Here is a 14,044-nt window from a genome sequence, read left to right as displayed (position 1 = left end):
TGTTAACAAATGTCTTTTATCCAAACTTGATAAGTGGTCTGATGACGTTGAAGGGAGACATGAAAATTCTGCTACTTGTACGAGCAAGTTGCACATCCACTACAAAAAAAAAAAAAAAAAAGTATCTGCAGTGAATATTTCAACTGCAGAACCCACAATAACAAAACTTATCTGTTTCCTAGCTGCTTTAATGTCAGACCTATTTCATACCCCCAGCATTCCTGTTTATAATTTTTGTAGGAAAAGATAACAAGGGGAGTTGCATTACATCTTGTGACAGAACTTTTCAAAATAGTTCATTTTTCTATACTCGTACACTCTTTATTAACTTTGCCATTTCAAAAGTCATACAGAACAAACGTGTCTAATGGGAAATAAGCCATGCTCTAGAAATTTCTCATTTAAATGATTCATTAGAGGACACACATTTCAAAAGCAGAATATAAAAAAGAACATTACCACAGTTGGAGCCACAAATCTCTTTTAAAAGCAAATAACTGAAAAGGATAACATCACCGCCAAAAACACTGACCTAAATTAATTTATCTAATATACATAAAATTTATGAGACATATATGAAAGTTGAAACCTAAAATTATGCAAAAATGTGCTCTTATATGATATATTTTAAATGGTTATGGAGAAAAGGGACATGTGGTAAAATATATAAAAGTTTTAGTACTATGAGGTATTTCAGCATCTAAAATACATGCATTCAAATCTCCTCCATTCTGAGAATACAGAATATAGAAAAGTAAATTCCCAGCATGTACATATCATTGAGAAAAATCAATTTCATCTTTTCCTCTTCTCTAGAATTTTTTCTCTGAATAATCTTAAAATCATTGTCTCATTAGGAATAAATCACTTGTAACTGAAGGTGATGGTGCACCTTTTTTGTCCCAGACTGATCACTGGAGCAGAGGAGGTTAAAGCCATCCTGGGCAATATAGGGGGACCCCACCTCAAACAAAACAAAATCACTCTTTACCTCCCTCAAGGCTAAAATATTCACTTTTTTGATCTTGCTTCTTTGGCAGTACTGCTTCTAGACTAGCTGGAATATGTTTCATAAGTCAAGTGTGCAAATAGGGATTCTATCCCTTACACTACCATCAACCTGGGACCTCAATATTTTAATCAGCAGAGTAGTTGTGTAACTACATTTTAACTCAAATTTGCTTTCAATTTTAAAAACCACGTTCATAATACTGTCACAATTTCTGGAATAGCTGAGGAATAGGAAAAGACAAAATATAAATTAAATAAAGCAATCACTTCTTTTATCCAAAAATAAATTTTAAGTAAAAAGTAGTTATGTTAATTAATTAATTAATTAATTAATTTTATTTTTGGAGTACTAAGAATTGAACCTGGGACTCACATTCTGAGCACTATCCCCAGCACTATTTTATTTTGAAACAGTGTTGATAGACTGCTTGGCCAGGTCCCAAGTTTGCTATATTCCTGCTTCAGCCTCCTGGGTAACTAGGATTACAGGCATGTACCCCTAGGCCCAGCTTATCCTAAACTTCAATAATAAGAAATAAAATGTAAGTGTAGCTAACTTTTATTAAGTCCTGTCTGCATATTCTTGTTCTTAGAATGTTCTCATCAGATTTCCAGGACACATTTTATTTTTAAACTCAGTGAATTTTGAGCAACATCCTTCTCCCCTTCACTGAAAGGAGGTGTGTGTATTACAAATTAATTTTCCCATTAACAGTAAACCTAATTAAGGTTGTAAGGAATGAGCAACTACTCTGCTTCAAAGAGGAAGTGATATTTGAACCCGGCTTTCAATAATGAAAAGGAGATTTCAGGCAGAAAATAGAAGAAAAGCTATTTCATGCTAAAGGAACAATGTGAGCACAGGAACAAAGGTATCAAAGAGGAAATGTTGAGATGTCCAATACAGCCATTTGGAAGAAGGTGGATAGTAAAATAGATGATCATGGGAGCTATAAATACTGTGCCACAATGATGAGGAGCTTTGATTTTATTCTGTAGGTACCAAGATTAAAAATATATTTATAAGCAGTGAAGTGGTATGACCCGATTTTTCTGTGTGCAACTGTAATTTTGGCAGCAAGGTTGAAGTGAACCAAGACAAGAAGACCACTGGGGAATAGTTTAGGTGAGATTTGTAAAACTGAAGCAGGACACTGGTAACAGGAATGAATGACATGTTTTGGAAGAAATTTTTGAACATGGTGTTAAAATATTGTTTTAGAGGAAATTAGTTATTAACCAATTATGAATAAAAGTTTTTAGAGGAAAAAAGTGTGTTTTAGAGAAAATATTATAATTTTAGAGAAAATCACTAGCACTATCTGGAGGTATTCAAATATTTGTCAAGCAAATGGATTAATGAATAAATAACAGGACTTATTTCTGCAAAGTCCAATTAGTGGTTTTGGAATGTGCCAGGACATTCTGTAAGATACATTGGATTGGCAGCTGACCAGGCTGAGTGGCCTGAGGTCCTACCACTGCTACCATCCACAGCTGTCCTTGTGCTTCTGCCTGTTGGATAGCCACAAGTTTCACCAGAACATATTCATGAACAACAGGAAACAACAGCAGGGGAGCCAGGCCCAGACCCCAGAGAGGTAGACAGGTGTCTGCTGCAAGGGGACATGCTTCCAGTGTTCCTTGCAGCCTGCAAGGGGACATGCAGCTTGAAGGAACGAGTAGTCAACACCAAAAATTAAGATATGAAGGAGTGAGGCCAGAGTTATGGTTCCAAAAGTGTTCACCTACTTTTAGAGGCTCTGTAGCCTGGATATAAATGACATCAACTTTTTAATGAAGGACATTTGTATAGGGTTTGAGAAAGTCCACAGAAAACAGCAGGGCAGTGTTACTTGGGTGGCATGAGAAGGTCTTAGCTGTAAGAGGTTCCATTATAAGAGTTCTTATAGCAAGAAAGACTGTTTAAAAAAACAAAAAATACAAGTCTTACATTACCTTGAGAAGAATTTTGGATGCCCAGGCAGGTGAAGGAGGGGATTGACAACGGACCATCTTCCTAGAAGCTCCCAACTAAGTATTTCAGCACACATATCCACTGAAATGTATTTTATTTTAGAGATAGAGCAAGAAATCGTTTGTTTCCTGAATCCTTTGCAGAATCTGTCTACAAACTAATGCAGAAGTGAACTTTGTCTACAAAGTGGCTGACCAGTGCTGGTCAGGTGTACTCCTGTGCTGCCTGTTTAAAATGGTGGAGGGATGATTTGAGCAGATGGGATCCAGTGGCTACAGTAGAAAGGTGAGCTCATTTTTTTGTTTTGTTTTGTTTTTTAAGTGCAAAAGCCAAGGAAGTTTGTACTGACATCCTGTCTTCCCAAAGAAGATGGCAAAGGCAGACTCTCTTGGGTTCATTACAAAGTGCCTGCTCTATCAGTAAAGCTCTTGGCTTATTAATATATACATTGAGGTGTATTTCCTGTACATGAAAAAGGGGTGAAGAGTGAGATGGTAATGAATCAGAGTTCGGCTGCTCTGGAAACTCGCTGTGGAAGGGGTGGACGTGCAACCTTCTCTAGCCATCCTTAGGGAGGAAGACTGACCTCTTGCCACAGCAGTACAGTGAGCCTTGGCTATCTTGCTGCTGCGTGCTCAGAAAGGCATTTTGGCGAGTAACTGTTTCCTATTCCTTTGATTTATATGCAATTAAATTATTAAATTTAAAGTAGTATAGAACATTTAATAATTAAAAAAAAAAAGATATATGGGGTTTATTTTCCCTCACATTTCTACTAGAATAGATAAGTTCCACAGTGAATTCTGATTGGCCCACCAGGAGTGATTGTCCCATCCTTTAACTAATCAGTAGATTGGATAAATCTGAGTCTAAACCTACCCCAATAGGAAGAGGAGAGGAGAACAGAAAATAGTGGGTGAATGACAGGCTCTCCTGAAAGAGAGAATACAGTGTGAATTCTCAAAATGAAAACAGGGGTGTTCATAATGGAAGAAGAGTGATAGGAAAGTCAGGCAGAGAAAAAATAATCTTAACTAATGCCCATATGTCTGGATTAGATGTTTTTTTTCCAATGAGTTGATTTTGAAGAGGTAGGGAGGGACCCAATCCTAGAGGCTCTAAAGCTTTACTAAGGTGCTTACTTCATCCCAAGAGCAAGAGCAAGCCACAGTGGAGTTATCAGCAAAGGAAGTGACATAATTAAACAGTGATTCTTATCTTTCTTTTCACCCTTCCTTATTCATCCAAAATCAGGAATGGATGCCATCCCTCTAATCTGTCTTGGTCAGACAATACCAGTTTCAGTTTAGGGTGACATTTTTTCAAAGGAAGAATAAGGAAAACAGTTTGTGCCTAAAAGAGGAGAGCCACAGGTAATGAATGAACACAAGATGTTTCACCTGCACAAGACCTAAGAAGATGTATTTACTAAATTAAACATGCTTCTTAACAACAACAAAAACAATAAAGCACAAAGAATGTTTTAAAGTTTTCCAACAATTAATCAAAAAATAAAAAAGCATGAGGGACTAACTAGCATTAAAAGTATGCAAATAAAGACTAGGTTATCACGGTAAGACTTTCTCCCCAAGGTTTTAAATGTTGAACTCCCTGAACTGTATAATAGGACTCTATCACTTTCAGGAAAAAACATCCCCATGCCTCCTGTCTCCTAGGGACATAACCCTGCCTCACATTAACTTTTTAAGTAGCTCCCTGGTATTTTTCTGCTAAGGAACTGAATGTTGGCTTGTGTCTCCTCTCAAAAGCAAGCTTTCAAGTCTGTTCTTTCTGACCCACTTTTAACCTCTGGATGAATTTATCTACAATCTTTGATTTGCATACCAACTCTTTCTAATCCCTTTGATATCTTCTTTAAATTCCTTTGACTTAATTTCAAGTAACCTGATTATGCAACAGAACAGTAAAGCAGCAGTATAAGGGAAACAAAATATCAGAGTTTTTATGGTGTGCGTATGTCCCCTGGAATTCATGTTTGGAAACTTGGTCTTCATTGCAACTATGCTAAAGTGGTACATTTAGGGGGTGATTGGGTCATGAGAGCTTTGCCCTCGAGACTGATGCATTCATTTGTGGATTAATGAGGTATCATGGGAGTGAGTTTATTATCAAAGTGAACTCTCTGTCATGCTTGCTAATGAACCATGTGATACCTTCCACCATGTTATAATGCAGCTAGAAGGCCCTCACTGGATGCCAAGCAGATGACAGGGCCATCCTCTTAACTCTTCTCAAACCTCAGAATGACAAATTAAATAAACCTCTATTCTTCATTAATTACTCAGTATCCATCATTTTGTATAGAAAAAGAAAAGGGACTGAGACAAGAGTTATGGGAGGGAAAGTTAGCAATGATGTTAATATGGCTACAGCCTCAGAGTGCTACAGGTGGAGGGAGAAACAGATAACACAGGTAAATGAAGGGAAGCAGAAAGAAGAGTGAGTGCATTGTATAAGATGAATGGAGCATGAAAGAAATTGAACTGAATTTCTGATAGATCCACTGTCTCTTTTTTTTACCTAGCCCAATTTATTAGGCCATTTCTTCCTATTAGTCTCATAAAATTAGTATGATTTATGCTTCCCAGGCTTCAATAAGTCTCATATCATCTTGATTTTTGTCATATTCATCTTTCTTTCTACTATTTATAATTTACTTAATGTTACACATTAAATTCAGTTTAAATTCACACCAAACCTTTTTTCTACTGGGGAATAGGGATATGTTGTTTAAATGGTACAAAGCTTCAGATGAATAAGTTCTGGAGATTTATGGAATGTATACTTGAAAACTTCTTTAAGAAGTAGATTTTAAGTGTTCTCATTCCCACAAATAAGTATGTCAGAGAATAGATATTATCATTATTTAAAATTTCCCAATGTATAATCAGATATCACACTGTGCATGGCAAAAATATGTATTTTTATTTGTCAAATATATCTTAATAAAACAGGGGAAAATAAAACACTTGATTTCAAAATCAGCTTAATAAAGAAACAGATATTTGCTAAACTTCAGTTATTCAAATTAAATAACCATTTTGAATTTGATATTTTATATATTTATACTAATTTTTTATACAGGCTATATATATAAACAAATTTAAGCTACTATCAACTTTGAATCATGTTTTGTATACTATCTAATACATTTTTAAATAGACATTTTAAAATGTATCCACTTTATAAACAAACAAGTTCATCTTTGTACCACCTAAAATCATCTCAGGAATATTTATATTTATAGATGTTTCACTGCTAAATTTTTGAGACAAGGTCTTACAGACTGTAACAGAATCTGAAATAGAACCAACCTTCCTCAAAACTATTTCCCTTGTCATGAGACATAATAGGGTAAGTTTCAGGAACACAGCTCCTTTGTGCCTGGTAGATAGGCAGATGTTTGTGGAAGACTCTTGTAAAGCAAAATGATACGGAAGGACTGGTTATGTTAAGATTAGTATTACCAGGAAAAAAAAAATCATTCGGTTAATATATTTGCTGTTGTTTTCCACCTTCTTTCCACTCTTGTTCAAAATGGTTTATAGCACCTTTCTGATTGAAAGTAAAAGCAATTACTTACTTTGAAAAAGGCTTTCAACTTTTGTAGTACTTTTCTCAAAAATTTGTTTTTGTAACTATGGAGGAGGAAAAGTCTTCCAGTTGGGTGCACTCACAGGGTGAAGCAATTGATGAGGGATGCACAGTGATGGACTGAACCCATATCCATTTCTGTTCTCCTTGAATTTGTTCCTCCTTGAGTGTAGTAGAGTAATAGTCCCCCCAAAGAGAGCCATGTCATTATTCCTAAAAGCTGTGAATATGTCACATTAAGTGGCAATTCCATGACAAGGGAGACCATGGGTAGAATTAAGTTTGCTAAACAATTGCCCTTAAAATGGGGAGATTATCCTGGATTACCCAAGTAGGCCCAGTGTAATCACAAGAGTCCTTAGAAGTGAAATAGGGAACAGAAAAGAAGGTGAGCGTGGTTCCAGGTAAGGACTCAATTCAGCATTGCTGGCTACGAAAACGAAGGCAGTTTTGAGCTAAGGAATGTGGACAGACTCTAGAAGCTGGGAAAGGCAGGGAAAATAAACTCTCCCATAGTCTTCAGAAAGGAATGCAATCTTGCCAGTAGCTTGGTTTTAGCCCAATGAGAGCCATTTTGGACTTTTGACCTATAACTCTATGGTAAATTTGTGAGCTTTAAGCCATTTCATTTATGGCGATTTTGTACAGCAGCAATAGAAAACTAACATCGTGAACTTCAAAATTTATATAGTTTTTCCTCTCGTGGCTAAAGGTCTGGCATATTTGTTTTTAACAAAGGCAGCTGAACTAATTAAGGCAAATTTAGAACCTTACTGTCTTATGAAAATAACTGATTCCTGAATTCATATGTAATGTTTGCTCCAAAAAATCACTGATGTCAATATTTAACATGTTCGTTATAAAGCTAACAAAATGCTTTTAAATGTTCTCCAGTTATAAGAATAAATATTGAAGCCTTGAATAATCAAGTAGATAATTGCTTTAAGTATTCTTAAAAGGCAGTATAGCCAAGGCTCTAGATTTATTTATTTTTATTGTTTGCTACTGGATTGAAAGGGCTCTAGATTTAAATTAGCACTTTGCCATTTACTAGGTTGTTTAGGAAAATCAACCTAAGGCTGTGTTTCACCATCTGTAAAATGGAAATTTAAAATAAAGGATCAATCTACACAATCGGTGTGTGGGAAAGATTTAATGAGATAATTGATGTAAAGTTCTTAGCCTGTAACACAGGAAATCTTAGCCTTTACTGTTACTGTTGCATTAGCTTTCTGAGTCCCAAAACTTCTCTAACAAAAAGTAGAGCTTTTAAAACCCTTGTTGTGTTGACGATCTGCACGTTTAATAATCTACCGTTCTTCTTTCAATTTTGGTTTCTAAAGACACTGCAGTAAATCATTCTGAAAATAGCATCTCCCTTAGCAATACTTAACCCTGCGTCAGTAACTCCTTTAATATTAAATATTCATTCACTAAAGTAATTGTTTTAAAAAAAAAAAAACCAAGGGGGTAAGACATTGGCCTAACTATGGATACTAATTAAACTTTTTTTTTTTTTATTTCCCTAAGGCGAGGCAGGGTGAAGCGAACTCCTCTCCCGCACTGCCTCGGCGTAAAAGACCTAGCTCCCGGCCCTCTCCATCGGCGAGGTATTTCGTCTGTCCTCCGGCGGTGCCAGGTGAGCACCGACGGAGCCCGGAGGCCAAGCTGGGACTCGCTGCGCCCTGCACGCCGCTGCGCGCAGCGGCCGCAGGTTGCTAAGCTTCTCTCAAAGCGCCCCCGCTCCCTCCCGGTCTCCCGCGGGTGCGCGCCCAGGCCCCCAGTCTGGGGACGCGCTGGGCCTAACCCGCCCAACTTCTGGGGCATTCACCGCACTCTGGCCGCCCTCCCGGGTCTCCGCCTCGCCCTTGCCCGCGTCTCGCCTCCCCGGGGCTCCGGAAGGGAAGGAGGCGTGTCCAGAGCAGGCGGGAGGGATCTATATAAAAGCGCTGGCAGCGCGGTGGCCCGGGCTTCACTCGCTGCCTCGCGCTGGGACCGGGAGCGCTGCGGGAAGCACGGGCCGTAGAGAGGGCGCTGCGCTCGGGCTGCCCAATGCTCGGACTATCTGCCGCCGCTGCTCGTGCAATATGCTGGAGCCCCAGAACAGCTAAACGGAATCGCCACACCGCTGCTTGGGCTGGATCGCAGCGCTGCCTTTCCTTATGAAGAAGACACAAGTGAGTAGGGCACGCCCGGGAGCTCACAGGCTTTCCAAGAAAATCGCGCCCCAAAGCCCCTAGGAGGCCGGCACTCCTTGGGACCAGCAAGCGGCACATGCTGGGTTGCGCCTGCCGGGTGAGCCGAGAGGGTGTGGGGGAGGCAGGCGTGGTGTGCGAGCCCGAGCCACCCAGCCTGGAGGCTCGGAGAAGAGTGGGAGTGATGAGAGGGAGTCGGTGTCAAGTTTGGAGCGGCGGTAGTTAAGTTTGGAGCTGTCAGTCGGAAACCGCATTTCCCCTCAGATGGAAGGGTCGGCTCTTTGGCCTGGGAGTTTCAGTTATCACGGGAAAGCTTGTCTTTGCACGGGAGGCGTTTTCCCGTGGATTCTGGGAGGTTATGAAACAGCTCCCCACGTGCCGTCCTCGCTTGCTAGCACCCAGATTTATTTGTGCAGCCCCAGATGGGCGCGGGCCGAGTCTCGGACGCGGTGCAGCGGCGGGAGTGAACCCAGCACGGAGCTCCAAAGCGGCAGCCCTAGCCGGAGCGGGGATCCTGCCCGGCCGCGTGGGGAAACTTGGCTTTTTGAGGCGTTTGCCTAGTTTGCAGCTCCGGGTGGGCCCTCCAGAGAACTAGAGATGAAGTAACACCTCCACAGTGCGTGCATCTTCTTCCATTACAAAAGAGGAAAAGTTCTCTTTTAAATGGGCACATGTAATGATAGTTATTGAGATAATACCCAGTGTTGCTAAATTGTGCTTTGTGCATAAAACTCTGTGGGTGAAGCACTGCCCCGAGGTACAGTTAGAGTCCTCCCCGCCCGCCTTGAAACAAATATCTGTCAGGACGTTTAGAAAGGGACGCTGCAGTACCCCCATCCACAGTTCTTTGAAACACTGACGGTTCCAACCTCTTCTGCTTCTTCCTTTCGGAATTGTTCTGGTATCTGCTGAGGGTTGGGTAAGGCTGCCCTTTCACCCCCCAGAGGTTCTATCGGAGATTGCATTTCTGAAATGTGTGAACGGATTGAAAGTGGTAGGGGGAAAGGGAAATAATGGGTTTATACAAATCGTTAGTTTAGACTGAAGGCAACAGTGTGCTGAAAATGCGTTATTAAATGACCCGCTTAGCATCATATTTAAATAGATGCCTAGTCTTGGAGATATACACATGAGGACAGAAGTAGGAAGAATAAAGTCCCTTTCACCTGTGTGGAAAAGGGAAGGCGGGAGAGACATTGCCTGGTGAAAAAAGAGGTAGTCACTAGAGCACTCTCCCGAGTCTCTAAAATGAGGAAGAGAAGTGGAGTGCTTGTCTCCTCTTTTGCAAGCCGTTTAGTTTTTAGGCTGTGCACTGGACACCACACCTGGAATACCATAGTGTGCTGTTGAAATGCAAATATTAAGGATTCTTGCAACAGAGAAAAGTTTTATTGTAATCTCTTGATGTGTTCATGTTTTCTGCTTCAGAGAATAAGAAGTAAGGGTGGGGAACCTATTGCTTTTATTGCTTTTTATAGTAACATCTGTTGGCATGAATGGTAGTGGTGAGATCTGGGTGGAGAAGCAGCTAGCTTCTAGTTCAGGAAGAGCCAAACCTTCCTATTTAAACAAGAAAACAGGAGACAGATCAGGTTAATGTCCAACACTCCAAAGCCAGGCGATGCACTATTAAGTCACTTTGAGAGTCCGAAGGATGGATGATCCTTGCACCCTTGCTTTGCAAAACAAATGTGAGCTCTGTAATCTCCTTTCTCGCTTTGATTAAATGGCTTTGTCAATAGGATTACATGGAATAATTCCATTGAAAACTAGAAAGAGGTCAGTCTAGCCTGAACACTATGGCTGTGGCCTTAGTGACTCAATGCTGCCGACCAGAGACATTTGAGACAGCTAAGTATTTTAGAAATGTGACCTGTTCAGACCAAGTTAAAGTGCAGGCCCTTTGGGGGGGCTTGCTGATGTTAAAGGACTTGTAGGCAAAAGAGGGCAGTGCTCTTGTTGAATGAAGGCATTCATTGCTTAGGATCTAATGACCTTCAAGGTTTCCTTTAAGGATACTTCTGGCAATCCTACATTCCTGTCACTGAAAAAGGGGTCAGTGGAGATAGCACAAAATCAATAAAATAATCCATGGCATTAAAGAGTGGATGAGATCCTGCTTCGTGTCAAATTTTCTAATCTGAAAGTTAGAGAGAAATTTTCTGTGTAGTTCTGCATGGATGAAGAGTAGCATAAGGAAACTAGACACTAACATTAATCTAATGTTTATCTTTGTATCTATTAGTATACAATTGTTTAAGTAGTCGCTTATAAACAGGGCAAAGTTCCATTACAGGCCAACTGGTTCTATACCAACAAACAAAAAGACAATTTAGCAATATTTTTTTTGATGTTAATTTGTATTACACAGTTCTCCAAAAATCATGGGGACACCAGGCATTTTGGCCTTTCAGTCAGGCTAAATAAGTGTGAAAATTCCATCAAGGACCACTTGGGGTTTGATGAATGATTCTTTCATTTGCTTAGCACCTGTGGTAGACTTCATATTTGGAAAATAATTACACAGTCAATAATCATGTGTAATAGTGACAATGAATTTAATTGTAAATCTGAAGAAATGTATGTGTTTTTCATTTTTCAGATTTTTGTTTGCTTGTATTTTATCAATACTGTGTGATTTTACAATTCCTAAAGGAAACTGTGGCTCTGGCTAAGAAAGAGCATTTTCTTAAACATTATAGTCTGATATATTAAATAACAATTGGGAAGCCATATTTCACAATGCCAGTGAAATCTAGTTAAAAGTGCTGTCAGTTTAATGTGCTCAGTGCCACATTTATTGATGTTATGCTTACATTTTAGTTTCTTTACAGGTTTTGAGAGTTGTCATGACTGCTGTCAGTTTCAGTAATACTGAGACAGGAAAAATTTATCTTGCAAATGGTGTAGAAAAAGCCATTTTAGGCACACTAAAGCTCACAGGGAAGAGGCAAATATAATGTTAGCTCTCACTAGAAAAAATATCCTTTTTTTCTTTTCTTTCTTTCTTTCTTTTTTATCTATATGAATTTGCCATGAGGGTGACAATGCAAGTTTATTTTACAGAAAAAAAATATGAAAAGAGCATTTTTACATCTTGTCCTTACGATCACTCAATTTGGAATGTGTGCTTTGAATAATCCTAATTTATGTAGTTTTTAATTGACACATTCTGCCAAGAGTTTAAAACTCAAGTGCTAAGTCTATTACATTTAACATAAAACAGGGAAAATAACCATATGGAAATCTGAAGTTTTGTGCCAAACCAATTAAAATTGCTAAATTTTATTTAACTGCTGATTTGACGATAGCAAATTGTGAGACACATTTGTTCTGTAATGATAGATGATAAAACTTGTACCATCACCTTTAATAACATTAAAAAATTCCCTGCCCAGCTATCTGGTCTGAGTTTTGGAGGTTTCTTGCATGGGTTGGGAATCCTACTGCATGAACCCCTTTGCCTTCCTCTGTCTCGGAGAACATAAAATATAGTCTGTGGGAGCATTCTAGCCTTCAGCCACTGAGAACTTGGATTCCAGTTTCTGTTTTACCACTTGTGAGACAGATGACCTTAGGCAAATGGTTAAGCTTCTTGGGATTTCCGTTTTGTAATCTGTGTGATTATAAAATAGTTATAAATATTTTTCTCAGATGGTAGCTGTACAGACTAAAAGAGATTTTTATATATGTCTCTATCAAAGCACAGTGGCTTAACTATAGTTCCAGTCTGAAATTGTGTTTTCTGATAAGAGAAGTTAACCTGCCTGCTAACTTTTACAGGCCAGAAGAAAATCTGGCCATTGCAAGTAGATGATGTTTAACCAACAAAGGAGAGACCAAGTTTTCCTAAGTAAGGATCCTTCAATTTAGTGCCTCCCATTGTAGGCTATTATCTGACTGTGGACTGTAATTAACACATGACAAACCAGGAATGTGTGAAAACGAAGGTGATATATGGGCATGAGTCATGTGAAGTTCTTTAAGGTTTTTCTTTAAAAGTAAATATGAATGAGAGAATCAGAATACAACATAGAAACAGAAATGGAAATATTGTCTCTGATTCAGTTCTCTGTTGTCACACTCTTGCTTTCTAAATTTTCCTTGTGTGATTCTGAGGGTTTATTTTATTTTAGACTAAAGAAACTTGGTCAGCTTCTTATCCCTGGTCTTGCACTTGATCATCTGAGTGAGGCCATGCATTCATTTCTGCAGGGTGTCTTTGTTGTCTTTACCAGGCAACATGCAGTGACATTTTTTTTTTTTCTCTTATTATCCAAGTTTGTGACTCCCCCCATTCTCTTTTCTCCATTACCTTAAAGTTCCCTTTTGTAAATTAGGGTAAGGCATTTGGATATAAATCTCTGAGTAGGGATCTTTTATCTTTCTTTTCTAGTACATGAATCATGAGCAGCTGCAGGAACTCTGTTTTTGGTCTTAGTCACCTGTGTAGTCAGAACAATTTATAAAACAAATTGAGAGAACACCAAGATACTTTTATAATATATGCTGCTTTCAGAGCTGTTTTGTATAGACTTTGTTTCATGGAAACCATTGACTGTAGCCTTACTGATTTATAGATGCAGCAAGATGTTTTTGCCTTTTCACTTAATTATGGGCACACTAAAAACTATTTACTGGACTGGGAGTTTGAGAGAATTATCATTATCCTATGCCTATCTATTTCTGTCTGTCCAGAAAAAAAAGAAGGGGTGGGGGTGATTTTCTTATAATTAGGCCTCATGGTTCTTTTTTTAAAATCATAATGTGTGTCATCTAAAGGAAAGCTGTTCTTTATGTAGCTCTCTTTGTCCTTAGCTACATTTTACTGTTTTTCTAGGCTGCCACATTGGCTTGGGTATTAGGAAGCTGTTCTTTTATTAACCTGGATAGTGAGTTGTGTGACTTTGAGAAATTATTTGAACCTCTCCAAATCTGTTCTCCCAATTGAAAAATGAGAAAGTAGGACTAGGTGATTTCGAAGTGCCTTCCAGTTCTAAAATTCTCTATTTCTAAAATGCTAGTAAAATAAAGGGTTGAACCAGATAGTGTTTAAAATTCCTTTAATTCTAAGGTTTATGTAGCCATTGCTTCAATATAAATACAAATGATTAACCATTGTTTTATGATTATGGATCAGCCCATAGGAAGAAATTAAGGAGATTTAAATTTAGACTGTTCTACTTTTAGCCATTTCACCTACTACTTGAAATTTCTCTATAACAAGAGCAGTATTTATACTTTC

At 38.7% G+C, this 14,044-nt stretch overlaps 1 protein-coding gene across 2 annotated transcripts in view; it reads left to right on the top strand.

The window, feature by feature from the left end:
- Positions 1–8,466: 8,466 nt before the first annotated feature.
- The window catches only part of Kitlg (KIT ligand), a 77,868-nt gene continuing 72,290 nt past the window's right edge, over positions 8,467–14,044 (top strand). The window contains exon 1 of one of the 2 annotated variants that reach the window (XM_047551138.1): positions 8,467–8,781. In XM_047551138.1, coding sequence (XP_047407094.1) covers positions 8,767–8,781 — 15 coding nt within the window. In that variant the 5' untranslated portion in view covers positions 8,467–8,766. The remainder of the gene's footprint in view (positions 8,782–14,044) is intronic. The other variant, XM_047551137.1, reaches the window with a different exon arrangement.

Source organism: Sciurus carolinensis, chromosome 4 (genome assembly GCF_902686445.1).
Source record: "Sciurus carolinensis chromosome 4, mSciCar1.2, whole genome shotgun sequence".
NCBI classification, from domain to species: domain Eukaryota; kingdom Metazoa; phylum Chordata; class Mammalia; order Rodentia; family Sciuridae; genus Sciurus; species Sciurus carolinensis.
This window is presented reverse-complemented; position numbering and strand designations above follow the sequence as displayed.